A 19,585-nucleotide genomic window follows, 5' to 3' on the forward strand; every position below is an offset into this window, starting at 1 on the left:
CAGGAGGTGAAGGAAGCCTGGAGGAGGTAGCCCTACATCTTTTCCTGAATGCTGGAGGAAGCCCTACATGCTGCTAGCTCTGGAACAGAGTCATTCATTGCCACGATGCAAATGAGCCAGCCACTAACACCATAGCAATGAATGACGCTCTGCCTCCTGCCCTAGAGTGCCATTGGTTGTCATGGTGTTGGTGGCTGGCACCTCTGCACCATGGCAACTCATGACACTGATCCAGGGAAAAGCCCGTCCAAACCATGGCAACTCATGACACTGATCCAGGGAAAAGCCCGTCCAAACCACGGCAACTTATGACACTGATCCTGGACAAAGCCCATCTGCACCATGGCAACTCATGACACTGATCCAGGGGAAAGCCCATCCAAACCACGGCAACTTATGACACTGATCCGGGGAAAAGCCCGTCACCACCATGGCAACTCATGACACTGATCCAGGGAAAAGCCCGTCCACACCATGGCAACTCATGACACTGATCCTGGACAAAGCCCATCTGCACCATGGCAACTCATGACACTGATCCTGGACAAAGCCCATCTGCACCATGGCAACTCATGACACTGATCCAGGGGACAGCCCATCTGCACCATGGCAATTCATGTCGCTGATTTGGGGCAAAGCCCATTAGCACCATGGCAACTCATGACGCTGATCCGGGGCAAAGCCTGTCTGCACCATGGCAACTCATGACACTGATCCAGGGGAAAGCCTATCTGCACCATGGCAATTCATGCCGCTGATTTGGGGCAAAGCCCATTAGCACCATGGTAACTCATGACGCTGATCCGGGGCAAAGCCCCTCTGCACCATGGCAACTCATGACGCTGATCCAGGTCAAGGCCATCTCCACCATGGCAATTCATGCCACTGATTGAAGGGACAGCCCATCAGCACCATGGCAACTCATGACACTGATCCGGAGAGAAGCCTGTCTGCACCATGTCAACATATAGCTCTGATCAGTGGCAAAGCTCGTCTGCACCATGGCAACTTATGTTGCTGATCCAAGGAAAAGCCAATCCGTGTCATGGCAACTCATGATGCTGATCCAGGGCAAAGCAGGTCTGCACCATATCAACTCATAACACTGATCCAGGGGAAAACCCATCAGCACCATGGCAACTCATGATGCTTATCCGGGGCAAAGCCCATCTGCACCATAGCAACTCATGACACCGATTCAAGGGACAGCCCATCAGCACCATGGCAACTCATGGCACTGATCGGGGCAAAGCCCATCTGCACCATGGTAACTCATGATGCAAATCTGGGGCAAAACCAGTCTGCACCATGGCAACTTATGATGCTGATCCAGAAGAAAGCCCATCCGCACCATGGCAACTCATGCCGCTGACCCGGGGCAAAACCCATCTACACCATGGCAACTCATCATTCTGATCCGGGGAAACTGGAACCTGGGGGAACCCAGACGGCACTCTAAACACAGAGTTGGCCTTTGTATACATTTTAATGACAAGTTCACTACAAAGCATTCCATTCCACGATGAAACCACACCAAGTCAAAGTATTTAAAAAACAAGTTTATTTATTTAGTTTTTTTTTTTTTCTTTCTATAGAAAATACAGGGCTATGGGTGAAATCATTTGATTCTTTTCAACGTTAGATTCCGATCGTCAACTACTGCTATTGTCTGGAATGTAGACCACCCCCAGGAGAGAATTGAAACAGTCCCGGATGACATCAGCAGCCTCAACATGTCTGGCAGTAAGCGTCTGACCAAAAGAGAAGCAGCGGCAACAACCGCGTCCGCCCGCTGTATGCGTCGCGTACGGCCAAAATACGGAGCAAAGAGAGAATTTATTGTCCTTTGTTCAGAAATGTATCATGATAATATAGCGCCCCCTATTCCCCCCCCCCCCCCCCCAAAGAATAGAATTTTTCTGTTCAAGTATTGGAAGCGATTTCACGAAATGTAACATTAGATATCGATTGTGCAACTCCAACGAAATAAAACATTAACAGGCGGGAAAAGCGGGCAATGGCGGCGCTACGTGGAAAGTGGCAACTCAGAACTCCATCGAGAATCCAGCATGTCCAGAGGATCAGCGGAACCATATATATATATATATATATATATATATATATATAAAATTTTATTTTGGACCTCTAGGATTTGTACATTGACACAAGAAAGAGGCACGTTGAAGCATCTCTGTGAAATGAGCATGCGCGGGAAATTTTTCACCAGCTCCCACATCATTCTGGCGTAGACAAAAGCAGAAAAGTTTTACAAAAGAAAAAAAAAAAAAAAAAAAAATTTAAAAGGATTTATCTGAATGGAACAAGCCACGAGCGGGGAAAAAAAGGTTGAAAAGGATGGGGGGGAGGGGCAGAGGTTTCCTGGGGCCCAACCACACCAACCCAACCTGCCGTATCGCGGAGGAAGCAAAATAACCCAAAGAGGATCCCGCACGCGGCGCAGGCCCCATCCTGCCAATCAACGGAAGCCCGGATCAGGGTGGGATTCGCCCCCATTTAACTGTCCTCTCCGTTTTCCCCGGGGCCTTTGATAAGGCGCTTTTGGCCGCGCTTCCCGGCGGGTCCCTTGGGTTTGGCGAAGGCCTGTTTGAAGGCGTGTTGTTTGGGGTGGACTTCGTCGTAGAGGAACTCGGACGTCAATTCAGACCCGTCTTCGATTTCAATCTAGAGAAGGTAAAGAAGAAGACAATGTATCACTTCTACAAAATGTATCCGAAGCCAATAGGAATGACGAATGATAGAACGATTTTTATACCTAAAGTGCTAATAAAGGTCCATATCAGGCATGTCGTACTTATCTGCTCTGTGCAATGGTCCAATCCTCTTCTTCTTGGGTCCCCTGACGGCACTCCTGGCTGTTCCCCCTTGACCAGTGCCCCAAATAGCAAGTCGCTTGCTATGGGGGCACTGGTGCGTGCTCGCTCCCAAGCATCCATAGGACACAGAGCCGCGGCTCGGCTCTGCCCCCTGCTCCTTGGCTGTGATTGAGTCAATGGCTCCCGCTGATGTCTCAGCTAATGAGGAGAGAGAGTCGAGGGACAGCCAAGGCTCTTGTGCACATCGCTGGATCAAGAAGGGGGCTCGGGTGAGTATTAGGGGGGGGGCTGGGGGAGATGCTGCACACAGAAGGTTTTTTACCTTCATACGTAGAATACATGAAGATAACAAAAATCCTTCAGCTGTTGCAACCACTGTAACCCCTTCCCACCGCCTCCTGGCCCTTTAAGAGGTTCTAAATGCCGGAAGGCAGAGATTCCAATCATGTGACCCCTGTGATTGGCAGTCACAGTGGTCACATGATTGGAAAACTCACGATCACACGTATGCGCATTGGGAGCTTTCTAATGCCAGCCGGTTACCGTGCTGGGAGCGTACAGGGAGTATATAGTGAATGCGGGGTCCAGGGAGAGCGGATATAGTGAATGCGGGGTCCGGGGAGAGCGGATATAGTGAATGCGGGGTCCGGGGAGAGCGGATATAGTGAATACAGAGTCCGGGGAGAGCGGATATAGTGAATGCGGGGTCCGGGGAGAGCGGATATAGTGAATACAGAGTCCGGGGAGAGCGGATATAGTGAATGCAGGGTCCGGGGAGAGCGGATATAGTGAATGCAGGGTCCGGGGAGAGCGGATATAGTGAATGCGGGGTCCAGGGAGAGCGGATATAGTGAATGCGGGGTCCAGGGAGAGCGGATATAGTGAATACAGAGTCCGGGGAGAGCGGATATAGTGAATGCGGGGTCCGGGGAGAGCGGATATAGTGAATGCGGGGTCCGGGGAGAGCGGATATAGTGAATGCGGGGTCCGGGGAGAGCGGATATAGTGAATACAGAGTCCGGGGAGAGTGGATATAGTGAATGCGGGGTCCGGGGGGACCAGATATAGTAAATGCGGGGTCCAGGGAGAGCGGATATAGTGAATGCAGAGTCCGGGGAGAGCGGATATAGTGAATGCGGGGTCCGGGGAGAGGGGATATAGTAAATGCGGGGTCCGGGGAGAGCGGATATAGTGAATGCGGGGTCCTGGGAGAGCGGATATAGTGAATGCGGGGTCCGGGGAGAGCGGATATAGTGAATGCGGGGTCCGGGGAGAGCGGATATAGTGAATGCGGGGTCCGGGGAGAGCGGATATAGTGAATGCGGGGTCCAGGGAGAGCGGATATAGTGAATGCAGAGTCCGGGGAGAGCGGATACAGTGAATGCGGGGTCCGGGGAGAGGGGATATAGTGAATGCGGGGTCCGGGGAGAGGGGATATAGTGAATGCGGGGTCCGGGGAGAGCGGATATAGTGAATGCGGGGTCCGGGGAGAGCGGATATAGTGAATGCGGGGTCCGGGGAGGGCGGATATAGTGAATGCGGGGTCCGGGGAGAGCGGATATAGTGAATGCGGGGTCCGGGGAGGGCGGATATAGTGAATGCGGGGTCCGGGGAGAGCGGATATAGTGAATGCGGGGTCCGGGGAGAGCGGATATAGTGAATGCGGGGTCCGGGGAGAGCGGATATAGTGAATGCGGGGTCCGGGGAGAGCGGATATAGTGAATGCGGGGTCCGGGGAGAGCGGATATAGTGAATGCGGGGTCCGGGGAGAGCGGATATAGTGAATGCGGGGTCCGGGGAGAGCGGATATAGTGAATGCGGGGTCCGGGGAGAGCGGATACAGTGAATGCGGGGTCCGGGGAGAGCGGATACGGTGAATGCGGGGTCCGGGGAGAGCGGATATAGTGAATGCGGGGTCCGGGGAGAGCGGATACGGTGAATGCGGGGTCCGGGGAGAGCGGATACGGTGAATGCGGGGTCCGGGGAGAGCGGATACGGTGAATGCGGGGTCCGGGGAGAGCGGATATGGTGAATGCGGGGTCCGGGGAGAGCGGATACGGTGAATGCGGGGTCCGGGGAGAGCGGATATGGTGAATGCGGGGTCCGGGGAGAGCGGATATAGTGAATACAGAGTCCGGGGAGAGTGGATATAGTGAATGCGGGGTCCGGGGGGACCAGATATAGTAAATGCGGGGTCCAGGGAGAGCGGATATAGTGAATGCAGAGTCCGGGGAGAGCGGATATAGTGAATGCGGGGTCCGGGGAGAGGGGATATAGTAAATGCGGGGTCCGGGGAGAGCGGATATAGTGAATGCGGGGTCCTGGGAGAGCGGATATAGTGAATGCGGGGTCCGGGGAGAGCGGATATAGTGAATGCGGGGTCCGGGGAGAGCGGATATAGTGAATGCGGGGTCCGGGGAGAGCGGATATAGTGAATGCGGGGTCCAGGGAGAGCGGATATAGTGAATGCAGAGTCCGGGGAGAGCGGATACAGTGAATGCGGGGTCCGGGGAGAGGGGATATAGTGAATGCGGGGTCCGGGGAGAGGGGATATAGTGAATGCGGGGTCCGGGGAGAGCGGATATAGTGAATGCGGGGTCCGGGGAGAGCGGATATAGTGAATGCGGGGTCCGGGGAGGGCGGATATAGTGAATGCGGGGTCCGGGGAGAGCGGATATAGTGAATGCGGGGTCCGGGGAGGGCGGATATAGTGAATGCGGGGTCCGGGGAGAGCGGATATAGTGAATGCGGGGTCCGGGGAGAGCGGATATAGTGAATGCGGGGTCCGGGGAGAGCGGATATAGTGAATGCGGGGTCCGGGGAGAGCGGATATAGTGAATGCGGGGTCCGGGGAGAGCGGATATAGTGAATGCGGGGTCCGGGGAGAGCGGATATAGTGAATGCGGGGTCCGGGGAGAGCGGATATAGTGAATGCGGGGTCCGGGGAGAGCGGATACAGTGAATGCGGGGTCCGGGGAGAGCGGATACGGTGAATGCGGGGTCCGGGGAGAGCGGATATAGTGAATGCGGGGTCCGGGGAGAGCGGATACGGTGAATGCGGGGTCCGGGGAGAGCGGATACGGTGAATGCGGGGTCCGGGGAGAGCGGATACGGTGAATGCGGGGTCCGGGGAGAGCGGATATGGTGAATGCGGGGTCCGGGGAGAGCGGATACGGTGAATGCGGGGTCCGGGGAGAGCGGATATGGTGAATGCGGGGTCCGGGGAGAGCGGATATAGTGAACGCGGGGTCCGGGGAGAGCGGATATAGTGAATGCGGGGTCCGGGGAGAGCGGATATGGTGAACGCGGGGTCCGGGGAGATCGGATATAGTGAATGCGGGGTCCGGGGAGAGCGGATATAGTGAATGCGGGGTCCGGGGAGAGCGGATATAGTGAATGCGGGGTCCGGGGAGAGCGGATATAGTGAATGTTTAGTAACACTTTAAGTGCTTATATGCTAATGTCAGGTTCCTTATATAATAACAGGTTCGTTTGTCAGAACGACCTTGCAAAAAACTGTAAGAACAGACAGCTGTTGTTGGGATTCTTGGAATGTCATGGAGACAGGTAATCTCCTTGTTCTACAAGTGAGGTATTTGGGAACCTGGAGGTCAGTCATGTTAATGAGGTGTTCCGAGATAACAGAAATGAATGTCTCCTGTAATTATTGCTGCTTCAGCGAATTCCTAAGTGTATGATTTATCTCGTGAAAACCTTTATGTTGTGGAGGGGAACCACCAAGGACTGGGGTCTCAAAGTCTCCAGATTAACCAGGTAACCAGACCTGCCATAATTAACCACTTGCCAACCAATCTACGTATTAAAATGTCCCGGCCAATAAGCGGTCAGCAGCTGAAGCGTGATCCTGGTATTATTTTTTTTAGCCAGTGACCAGCTTTCTTGTACAGTGATGGCCGTACATCCACCCAATCAGGGAGCCCAGGACTACGGTAAGTGGTTGAAATGACTGGCCACAGGGGAGATGGAGGAACATCCATTCCCCCATCTCCTCCATGAAGAATGATCCCAGAAGTGACAAACTTACCGTCATTCACGACCTGTGCTTGGTTAGCTACTTTGGAGGGCAGGGGAGAGGAGATATCAGGGGTCTAAAGGAACCCTGATGTCTCCATATAGGGGGACTGTTTGTCCCCTTGTGATACCAATAAATTTATTTATAAAAAAAAATAATAATACAATGATATTAAAGTGGAAAAAAAAAGATGTTTTAAAATTTTTTTCATAAAATAAAGATTTTTAATCCCCCATCCCCCCAGGAAGACCCGAAATGAAGCGGGAATGTTTATCCTTCAATGGTACCTTTTTGGCGATGTCCAGCTGGTATTCCTGCTCCACGGACTCCAGGAGACGGTTCTTACAGCTGGAGTACAGCATGCGCTCCTTTATACTGCACTTGTATCCCGGCATGGAGTAGATGAACACTGCGAAGGAGAGGAGCAACGAGCGACTTCAAGATAAAGGACAGAAGAAATCTGACCATAAGACATAGACTCCACTTCCCCTATATACCTCACCTACCTAGAGACTCCACTTCCCCTATATACCTCACCTACCTATAGACTCCACTTCCCCTATATACCTCACCTACCTAGAGACTCCACTTCCCCTATACACCTCACCTACCTATAGACTCCACTTCCCCTATATACCTCACCTACCCATAGACTCCACTTCCCCTATACACCTCACCCACCCATAGACTCCACTTCCCCTATACACCTCACTTACCCATAGACTCCACTTCCCCTATACACCTCACCTACCTATAGACTCCACTTCCCCTATACACCTCACCTACCTATAGACTCCACTTCCCCTATACACCTCACCTACCTATAGACTCCACTTCCCCTATATACCTCACCTACCCATAGACTCCACTTCCCCGATACACCTCACCTACCTATAGACTCCACTTCCCCTATACACCTCACCTACCCATAGACGCCACTTCCCCTATACACCTCACCTACCCATAGACTCCACTTCCCCTATACACCTCACCTACCTATAGACTCCACTCCCCCTATACACCTCACCTACCCATAGACTCCACTTCCCCTATACACCTCACCTACCTATAGACTCCACTTCTCCTATACACCTCACTTACCCATAGACTCCACTTCCCCTATACACCTCACCTACCTATAGACTCCACTTCCCCTATACACCTCACCTACCTATAGACTCCACTTCCCCTATACACCTCACCTACCTATAGACTCCACATCCCCTATACACCTCACCTACCTATAGACTCCACTTCCCCTATATACCTCACCCACCCATAGACGCCACTTCCCCTATACACCTCACTTACCCATAGACTCCACTTCTCCTATACACCTCACTTACCCATAGACTCCACTTCCCCTATACATCTCACCTACCCATAGACTCCACTTCCCCTATACACCTCACCTACCCATAGACTCCACTTCCCCTATACACCTCACCTACCCATAGACTCCACTTCCCCTATACATCTCACCTACCCATAGACTCCACTTCCCCTATACACCTCACCTACCTATAGACTCCACTTCCCCTATATACCTCACCTACTTATAGACTCCACTTCTCCTATACATCTCACTTACCCATAGACTCCACTTCCCCTATACACCTCACCTACCTATAGACTCCACTTCCCCTATACACCTCACCTACCTATAGACTCCACTTCCCCTATACACCTCACTTACCCATAGACTCCACTTCCCCTATACACCTCACTTACCTATAGACTCCACTTCCCCTATACACCTCACCTACCTATAGACTCCACTTCCCCTATACACCTCACCTACCTATAGACTCCACTTCCCCTATACACCTCACCCACGCATAGACGCCACTTCCCCTATACACCTCACTTACCCATAGACTCCACTTCCCCTATACACCTCACCTACCCATAGACTCCACTTCCCCTATACACCTCACCTACCCATAGACTCCACTTCCCCTATACATCTCACCTACCTATAGACTCCACTTCCCCTATACACCTCACCTACCCATAGACTCCACTTCCCCTATACACCTCACCTACCCATAGACTCCACTTCCCCTATACATCTCACCTACCTATAGACTCCACTTCCCCTATACACCTCACCTACCCATAGACTCCACTTCCCCTATACACCTCACCTACCCATAGACTCCACTACCCCTATACACCTCACTTACCCATAGACTCCACTTCCCCTATACACCTCACCTACCCATAGACTCCACTTCCCCTATACACCTCACCTACCTATAGACTCCACTTCCCCTATACACCTCACCTACCCATAGACTCCACTTCCCCTATACATCTCACCTACCTATAGACTCCACTTCCCCTATACACCTCACCTACCCATAGACTCCACTTCCCCTATACACCTCACCTACCCATAGACTCCACTACCCCTATACACCTCACTTACTCATAGACTCCACTTCCCCTATACACCTCACCTACCCATAGACTCCACTTCCCCTATACACCTCACCTACCTATAGACTCCACTTCCCCTATACACCTCACCTACCCATAGACTCCACTTCCCCTATACATCTCACCTACCTATAGACTCCACTTCCCCTATACACCTCACCTACCCATAGACTCCACTTCCCCTATACACCTCACCTACCCATAGACTCCACTACCCCTATACACCTCACTTACCCATAGACTCCACTTCCCCTATACACCTCACCTACCTATAGACTCCACTTCCCCTATACACCTCACCTACCTATAGACTCCACTTCCCCTATACACCTCACCTACCTATAGACTCCACTTCCCCTATACACCTCACCCACCCATAGACTCCACTTCCCCTATACACCTCACTTACCCATAGACTCCACTTCTCCTATACACCTCACCTACCTATAGACTCCACTTCCCCTATACACCTCACCTACCTATAGACTCCACTTCCCCTATACACCTCACCTACCTATAGACTCCACTTCCCCTATACACCTCACCTACCTATAGACTCCACTTCCCCTATACACCTCACCCACCCATAGACGCCACTTCCCCTATACACCTCACTTACCCATAGACTCCACTTCTCCTATACACCTCACTTACCCATAGACTCCACTTCCCCTATACACCTCACCCACCCATAGACTCCACTTCCCCTATACACCTCACTTACCTATAGACTCCACTTCCCCTATACACCTCACATACCTATAGACTCCACTTCCCCTATACACCTCACCTACCTATAGACTCCACTTCCCCTATACACCTCACCCACCCATAGACTCCACTTCCCCTATACACCTCACTTACCTATAGACTCCACTTCCCCTATACACCTCACCTACCTATAGACTCCACTTCCCCTATACATCTCACCTACCTATAGACTCCACTTCCCCTATACACCTCACCTACCTATAGACTCCACTTCCCCTATACACCTCACTTACCTATAGACTCCACTTCCCCTATACACCTCACTTACCTATAGACTCCACTTCTCCTATACACCTCACCTACCCATAGACTCCACTTCCCCTATACACCTCACTTACCTATAGACTCCACTTCCCCTATACACCTCACCTACCTATAGACTCCACTTCCCCTATACACCTCACCTACCTATAGACTCCACTTCCCCTATACACCTCACCTACCTATAGACTCCACTTCCCCTATACACCTCACCTACCTATAGACTCCACTTCCCCTATACACCTCACCTACCTATAGACTCCACTTCCCCTATACACCTCACTTACCTATAGACTCCACTTCTCCTATACACCTCACCTACCCATAGACTCCACTTCCCCTATACACCTCACTTACCTATAGACTCCACTTCCCCTATACACCTCACCTACCTATAGACTCCACTTCCCCTATACACCTCACCTACCTATAGACTCCACTTCCCCGATACACCTAACTTACCTATAGACTCCACTTCCCCGATACACCTCACCTACCTATAGACTCCAGGTAGTCTCCTTCGTGGGAGTGTTTGTACAGAAAGAAGTGATAGCGAGCCGAGTCTTTGGGGACTCTGGCCGGTAGATCCTGGATGTCCGTGTGCTTGGTGTGGACCAGGTCGATGGTTTCCTTTTCTATATCCAATTTCTGAAAGCAAAGAAAGTTCTCAAACAAAAGAAAAAAAAAAAAACACACAAGAAGACAAAAACAGCACAAAGAGCAATGTTTACCGAAGTTTTATATCACATACACAGATCCTATATACAGTACACTGTATATACAGCAATGTGTGACATGGGAGCGCGGAGTCCAGGGTGACAAATCTGTATCAGTGGGAAATTTCAATGCCTTTAAAATTTCGGAAATCTGCAGTCTATTTAAGGTGAAAGTACTGAGGCTTTTACATATTTTCTCTATTGGGGCCAGGACCAAAGAAACATTTATACTGATACTTTATTACTGTACATTATATTATACGGCTGTTGTGCATTCTACTTTATAGACACCAGGTGGCGCACTGCACTCCTTTTCACACACAGGCTACCACTAGCCACTCAGTAGGAATTGTTGACAGATTGCCTGCTGGACATTCACCCGTCTGTATTGTACAGGATTTCCATGTGATTGTCAGAGAGAATTTCAACCAAGGATTCACCAATCAGCATACAGAATAACCGAAAGATTCCAATGATAACCAAGATTCACCCATCACATAGAAAGAGGATTTGCACTGTGTAATGCGTCAGCTCATGGGTGAATCTCGCTAAATCCTGCCTCTAGCCTCCCCTCCAGTCTTGCAGAGGTGTATCGGCTCCTCCCCTTCAGTCTTGCACAGGTGTACCGGCTCCTCCCCTCCAGTCTTGCAGAGGTGTATCGGCTCCTCCCCTTCAGTCTTGCAGAGGTGTATCGGCTCCTCCCCTTCAGTCTTGCACAGGTGTACCGGCTCCTCCCCTCCAGTCTTGCACAGGTGTACCGGCTCCTCCCCTCCAGTCTTGCAGAGGTGTATCGGCTCCTCCCCTTCAGTCTTACACAGGTGTACTGGCTCCTCCCCTCCAGTCTTGCAGAGGTGTATCGGCTCCTCCCCTTCAGTCTTACACAGGTGTACTGGCTCCTCCCCTCCAGTCTTGCAGAGGTGTATCGGCTCCTCCCCTTCAGTCTTGCACAGGTGTACCGGCTCCTCCCCTACAGTCTTGCAGAGGTGTATCGGCTCCTCCCCTTCAGTCTTGCACAGGTGTACCGGCTCCTCCCCTCCAGTCTTGCACAGCTGTACCGGCCCCTCCCCTCCAGTCTTGCACAGGTGTACCGGCTCCTCCCCTTCAGTCTTGCTCAGGTGTACCGGCTCCTCCCCTTCAGTCTTGCTCAGGTGTACCGGCTCCTCCCCTTCAGTCTTGCTCAGGTGTACCGGCTCCTCCCCTCCAGTCTTGCACAGCTGTACCAGCCCCTTCCCTCCAGTCTTTCACAGGTGTACCGGCTCCTCCCCTTCAGTCTTGCTCAGGTGTACCGGCTCCTCCCCTTCAGTCTTGCTCAGGTGTACCGGCTCCTCCCCTTCAGTCTTGCTCAGGTGTACCGGCTCCTCCCCTCCAGTCTTGCACAGCTGTACCAGCCCCTTCCCTCCAGTCTTTCACAGGTGTACCGGCTCCTCCCCTTCAGTCTTGCACAGGTGTACTGGCTCCTCCCCTCCAGTCTTGCACAGGTGTACTGGCTCCTCCCCTTCAGTTTTGCACAGGTGTACTGGCTCCTCCCCTGGACTGGAATGGGTTCCTCTGATGTCACCGCACACTGAGGGTTTCTCACAATGTGTATTAGAAGCTGCAGCCAGTCAGATATAGCTCCGCCTCATTTCCTGGCTGGAGGTCATCCAGCATCCAGTCTAGACCTTTCCTCCCCAGCCTGACTGTAGCCCCGCCCCTTTCATTCACTGGGTTTCAGTTCTTTCCATCGTAGAGGTTCAGCATCACACATGGGCGTTACCCAGGGCTTTTTTTCAGCAGTTCCGGCACCTCCAGCACTGAAAATATGTAACAACAAGGAATGCTGAGGTGTTCAGGAGGATCTATTGAAGTTGGCTGCTGTGGAAACTATTGTTGCTGGGGGGTCAGTTGTTCCTGCGAGGGGTATACTGTTTAGAGCTGGGTCTATTGTTGTTGGCTGCTGGGGGGGGGGTCTATTGATGCTGAAGTGCAATTATTGTTGCTTGTGGGGGGGGGGGGGGTTGTTGAGGGGAGATCAATTGTTGCTGGGGGTGTCAGTTGTTCCTAAGAGGGGTATACTGCTTAGGACGGGGTCTATTGTTGTTGACTGCTGGGGGGGTCTATTGATGCTGGAGTGCATTTATTGTTGCTTGGGGGAGGGGGTGTTTTGTTTTGGGGGGATCTATTGTTGAGGGGGGTGTTGTCAAAGGATGTACTTTACAGCTTATCATTAACAAATTCCATACAAAGCGATACTTGGTTCTGTATTCTATAAAAGGGGCGCTGGGTACGGGGTGGAACCAAAAGATGGTGCTCAGAGGTGGGCAGGAGGCGGAGACAAGCTTTGTATCAAATGGATTGCCCTGGCGTTACCTATACAAATACAGACAGCCTAAGAACCTCCCCCCCCCGCCAACCCCCCCAGACTGTTTCCCACCCATCAAGGTGTTGTATTTGCATAACTCCGCCCACCACTTGGAAAATAAATAAAAATATATATATATAAAATCCAGATAAAACGAATATCAACACAAAAAATTATCACTAAAAAATAAAGATAAAACTAAAAGTATAAAACGAATCAAATTTATAAAAGAAATAAAAAAAAAACATAAAAAAAACCAAAAAAACAAAACAAAATAAAATAAAAAAAACTAAATTAAAGTAAAAGGAATGCAGATTTTGGCCCATAACCCCGGCTGGGAGGCTGGGAGCTCGTCACTTACCAGTTGGATGTAGTTGATCTTCTTCTGTTTCAGCAGCTGGACGGCCTCCTCCGCCTCCGGCCTGAGCGGGAAGGACAGCCCCTGCAGCGTCTGCTGTTTGCTCTCCACACTGATCTCCGTCTTCACCTGCAGAAGAGACGTGGTCAAGGGAGAGGAACACCACTCTGTGCTCACCGATCCCTCTCCCCTCTTCCCCCACCACCACCACCACCCAACCCAACCCAACCACCACCACCCCCAACCCAACCCAACCCCACCACCACCACCACCCAACCCAACCCCACCACCACCACCACCACCCAACCCAACCCCACCACCACCACCCCCAACCCAACCCAACCACCACCACCCCCAACCCTTACCTCGTTTATCTTGATCTGCTGCAGTTCCTGCTCAGCCGCGGTCAGTGGTGCCGGCGCAGCACAAGAAGAGACGTGTTTCTGGTAACCGTGGAGGGCAACGTCTTCCTGCCACACAGACAAATACAGTTACATCTTGGAAATGCAGAGATATCTACACATCCAACACAACATCCTCAGGTTCATCAGTGACCCGGCCTTTCTACAGATGTGATGTGTGCTCCTCCCACAGCTGATCCCCCCAATGTTTGGTGGATTCTGGACTAACCACTAATGAATTCTCACAGTCAGAGGGGAGATCTGTGCCCCAGTCTGTCCATTAAAGGCATTCGCAACCCCCTGTGTAAGAAAATGTAGGGACATGGAGGGCAGATAATACAGAAGATCTGGACCACAGACAGCCCTCACAAAGGGGACTCTTAACTAACCTGATGTGTTGGCTGTACACCTCTATGAACAATAAATAAGATCTGTGGTCAAGGTCCATCTATCTCTTCTTGATATTAAGGTTCACCCCTTGCTATACTGAATTCATATATAACCGACTTTAGTTAGGCATCACTTATCACACAATTGATATATGAACAGCAAGCTACCTGGTTACCTTCCCCACCTTGCTGGGCCACCTGATGGACCTTTGTTGGGTCACCTGATGGACCCATGTTGAGGCCACCTGACGGACTCATGTTGGGGCCTCCTGATGAACCCATGTTAGGGCCACCTGACGGACCCATGTTGGGGCCACCTGATAAACCCATGTTGGGGCCACCTGATAAACCCATGTTGGGGCCACCTGATGGACCCATGTTGGGGCCACCTGATAAACCCATGTTGGGGCCACCTGATAAACCCATGTTGGGGCCACCTGATAAACCCATGTTGGGGCCACCTGATAGACCCATGTTGGGGCCACATGATGGACCCATGTTGGGGCCACATGATGGACCCATGTTGGGGCCAAATGATGGACCCATGTTGGGGCCACATGATGGACCCATGTTGGGGCCACATGATGGACCCATGTTGGGGCCACCTGATGGACCTTTGAAGGGCCACCTGATTGACCTTTGAAGGGCCACCTGATTGACCTTTGAAGGGCCACCTGATTGACCTTTGAAGAGCCACCTGATGGACCTTTGTGGGGCCTATTTCTTTACCTCACCCCTTGCTATACTGAATTAATATATAACGGACTTTACTTAGGCATCACTTATCACACAATTGATATATGAACAGCAAGCTACCTCATTCCTTCCCAACCTTGCTGGGTCACCTGATGGACCCATGTTGGGGCCACCTGAAAGACCCTTGTGGGGCCATCTGATGGGCTCTTGTGGGGCCATCTGATGGACCCTTGTGGGGCCACCCGATAGACCTTTGAAGGGCCACCTGATGGACCTTTGTGGGGCCACATGATTGACCCTTGTTGGGCCACCTGATGGACCTTTGTGGGGCCTACTTCTTTACCTCTGCTTGTCTACACACAGAGACCAGGAAAGCACAACACTACTGCACTGTTGGTCAAATGAACAGAACGCATGGCCCAAACACACTGACCTTTAGCGTCCCAAACATTTCATCTTTGATGTGTCCTCCCCCGAACTCTTTCTTCACAGTCGCCCTGGTTGCTGCGTACAACATTTTCAGCCGCACCTGTTTGCAATACAAAAAAAGGATGAGAATGTTCTATGTCTGGAGTTCTGGTCCAGGGGATGGAAGGGATGGAAGGGATGGAAGGGATGGAAGGGATGGAGGGGATGGAAGGGATGGAGGGGATGGAAGGGATGGAGGGGATGGAAGGGATGGAGGGGATGGAAGGGATGTAGGGGATGGTAAGGATGGAAGGGATGGAGGGGATGGAAGGGATGGTGGGGTTGGGAGGGATGGTGGGGTTGGAAGGGATGGTGGGGTTGGAAGGGATGGTGGGGTTGGAAGGGATGGTGGGGTTGGAAGGGATGGTGGGGATGGAAGGGATGGTGGGGATGGAAGGGATGGTGGGGATGGAAGGGATGGTGGGGATGGTAAGGATGGAAGGGATGGAAGGGATGGAAGGGATGGAAGGGATGTAGGGGATGGAAGGGATGGTGGGGATGGAAGGGATGGAGGGGATGGAAGGGATGGAAGGGATGGTGGGGATGGAAGGAATGGTGGGGATGGAAGGGATGGTGGGGATGGAAGGGATGGAGGGGATGGAAGGGATGGAAGGGATGTAGGGGATGGTAAGGATGGAGGGGATGGAAGGGATGGTGAGGATGGAAGGGATGGTGAGGATGGAAGGGATGGTGGGGATGGAAGGGATGGTGGGGATGGAAGGGATGGTGGGGATGGAAGGGATGGTGGGGATGGAAGGGATGGTGGGGATGGAGGGGATGGTGGGGATGGAGGGGATGGTGGGGATGGAAGGGATGGTGGGGATGGTGGGGATGGAAGGGATGGTGGGGATGGTGGGGATGGAAGGGATAGTGGGGATGGAAGGGATGGAGGGGATGGAAGGGATGGAGGGGATGGAAGGGATGGAGAGGATGGAAGGGATGGAGAGGATGGAAGGGATGGTGGGGATGGAGGGGATGGAAGGGATGGAGGGGATGGAAGGGATGGAGGGGATGGAAGGGATGGAGGGGATGGAAGGGATGGAGGGGATGGAAGGGATGGTGGGGATGGTGGGGATGGAGGGGATGGAGGGGATGGTGGGGATGGAAGGGATGAAGGGGATGGAAGGGATGGAAGGGATGGAGGGGATGGAGGGGATGGAAGGGATGGAAGGGATGGAGGGGATGGAAGGGATGGAGGGGATGGAGGGGATGGAGGGGATGGAAGGGATGGAGGGGATGGAAGGGATGGAGGGGATGGAGGGGATGGAGGGGATGGAGGGGATGGTGGGGATGGTGGGGATGGAAGGGTTGGTGCGGATGGAAGGGATGGTGGGGATGGAAGGGATGGTGGGGATGGAAGGGATGAAGGGATGGAGGGGATGGTGGGGATGGTGGGGATGGAAGGGATGGAGGGGATGGAAGGGGGTGGAGGGGATGGAAGGGGGTGGAGGGGATGGAAGGGGGTGGAGGGGATGGAAGGGGTGGAGGGGATGGAGGGATGGGGGGATGGAAGGGATGGAGGGGATGGAGGGGATGGAAGGGGGTGGAGGGGATGGAAGGGGGTGGAGGGGATGGAAGGGGGTGGAGGGGATGGAAGGGGGTGGAGGGGATGGAAGGGGGTGGAGGGGATGGAGGAGATGGAGGGGATGGAAGGGATGGAGGGGATGGAAGGGATGGAGGGGATGGAAGGGATGGAGGAATGGAAGGGATGGAGGGGATGGAAGGGATGGAAGGGATGGAGGGATGGAAAGGGATGGAAGGGATGGAAGGGATGGAAGGGATGGAGGGGATGGAGGGATGGAGGGGATGGAAGGGATGGAGGGGATGGAAGGGATGGAAGGGATGGAGGGGATGGAAGGGATGGAGGGGATGGAAGGGATGGAGGGGATGGAAGGGATGGAAGGGATGGAAGGGATGGAGGGGATGGAAGGGATGGAAGGGATGGAGGGGATTGGAGGGGGTGGACATTTCCAGATACACAGGTGATTTCCTCTCCAGAAAGCCAAAGCTTTGCTCTGGTTTGGAATGGACTGAAGACGGGAAGGAGAGGGAAGAACTGTCCGAGTTTTATGTATTGGGATCAAAAACATTTCTATTGTCGCAAGAAACAAATTTACGACATTGAAAGACGAAATAAAAAAAATTGCAACAGAATCCAGGAGACTGTGATAAATCTTTCCTGACAAAGTAAAGGGTCGTCCATGGTGGATCACTTATCAGAGGGCAGTTGACCAGGATATGGCAGCTCCTAGACGCATGTTCTAATCCCGCATCACTGTGCCATAACCTCACACATTACACAGTTACTATGGGCCCCCAATCACTGCCCACCAAATGCAACATGGGGTATATATTTTGCTGTGGCATGTGTACCACCTCAGGCCACCATGACAGCTTAAGGTGGGTGGTCAAGGGTGGTAAAACTGTGGCTCAACCACCTATTTCCTATCTTTACTGCCCCCTCCAACCAATCCACTAATGTAAACAAGCCCTTAACATGGAATGCAGACCAAAGTGATGCTGAATAGAAAACTATTACAGCGCCTCTTTAAGGATTAAAGCTGAACTGGATAATAAATCCACCGGTCCTGCGTCTTCCTGAGCTTTGTGTCTTTCAGATCTGTGCCACCATCCAGCGTGAGACTTCCTGTAATAAAGACCGCTCACTACAGCTCTCTCTCTTCTTGTGCAGGGGGACTGGTCTTGTCTCCGCCCCCTTCTGTATTTTTCTGCGGGCAGTCTGTAGTGGGTGGAGCTTGCTGGCCCCTCCCACCGCTCTACTCTCTCTCTCCTACTGCTGAGTGAATGGTCTGGTCTCCACTACCTCCTGTAGTTTTCTGCAGGCGACCTGTAGCGGGTGGAGCCTGCTGGGCCCATCCCATAGTGATGATGTCACTGCTACTTTTAAAAGGTAATATCTGAGTTTGCAGACGCATTTGGTGCTCACCAAGTGGATTTATATCCTTTGTGACTACAGAGGAATAAATCCGGAAGAAATGCACAAAGTACACAAGATTGAAGGAAGGAATACACAGGACTCTATTATTCCAAGTTCCCTTTCTATTTGGAGAGGAGGGGGTCTGGGAACGTACCGGAGAATGATCAGGTGACCACGACAGGAAGAGCCACTCGAATCCCTGTGCGTTCTGGCTGTCCAGGCGGTAGAGGATGTAGCATGGCTGCGTGTCTTCCAGAAGCGGGAGGATGAAGGCGTCGTAGTCTTGGTCCCAGTTATGTCGCAGCTCCTTGTGTGCGCCCAACACCAGCTGCTCTGCATGGAGGAGAAACATCGGACGCCATTATGGATTTACCATTCCCATGTACTGCCCGTTACAGGATGACTGATCCCAGCAATGAATATCTGCCTCATCTTGTAATACTAGATGACTGCGCCGTAGTTACTCGTTCCACTACCCCCCCTTCCATGTATCCCGGACTCCCCCCTTCCATTTGTCCCACCTGCAGGCCCTGGACCCCCATCGTGGGTGTCACTAGGTAAGGCGTTTGTTGTTGATCTTCCCTCCTAGCTAGTATGAACCTAGAAGCAACATGCATTACATCACCTCCATGTTCAGCGGTCACCATCCCCGTTTTACCCATGGACTCCTTACTGTCCCCTCTCCATCCATGGACCCTTCGCTGTCCCCTCTCCATCTATGGACTCCTTACTGTCCCCTCTCCATCCATGGACCCTTCGCTGTCCCCTCTCCATCCATGGACTCCTTACTGTCCCCTCTCCATCCATGGACCCTTCACTGTCCCCTCTCCATCCATGGACTCCTTACTGTCCCCTCTCCATCCATGGACCCTTCACTGTCCCCTCTCCATCCATGGACTCCTTACTGTCCTCTCTCCATCCATGGACCCTTCACTGT

At 52.2% G+C, this 19,585-nt stretch overlaps 1 protein-coding gene across 1 annotated transcript; it reads right to left on the reverse strand.

Moving 5' to 3' along the window:
* Positions 1-1,544: 1,544 nt before the first annotated feature.
* LOC149428786 (twinfilin-2-B-like) lies at positions 1,545-19,000 on the reverse strand. The gene is made up of 7 exons (XM_089667005.1): positions 18,803-19,000; positions 15,676-15,771; positions 14,122-14,226; positions 13,760-13,885; positions 10,839-10,989; positions 7,155-7,276; positions 1,545-2,682 (listed from the first exon to the last, which is right to left on the reverse strand). The coding sequence occupies exons 1-7, from the start codon at positions 18,998-19,000 to the stop codon at positions 2,515-2,517; spliced, it is 966 nt and encodes a 321-aa protein (XP_089523131.1). The 3' UTR covers positions 1,545-2,514.
* Positions 19,001-19,585: the final 585 nt, after the last annotated feature.

Source organism: Staurois parvus, unplaced genomic scaffold (assembly GCF_062004578.1).
Source record: "Staurois parvus isolate SC_StPar_1 unplaced genomic scaffold, SC_StPar_1.0 ptg002970l, whole genome shotgun sequence".
Classification (NCBI taxonomy): domain Eukaryota; kingdom Metazoa; phylum Chordata; class Amphibia; order Anura; family Ranidae; genus Staurois; species Staurois parvus.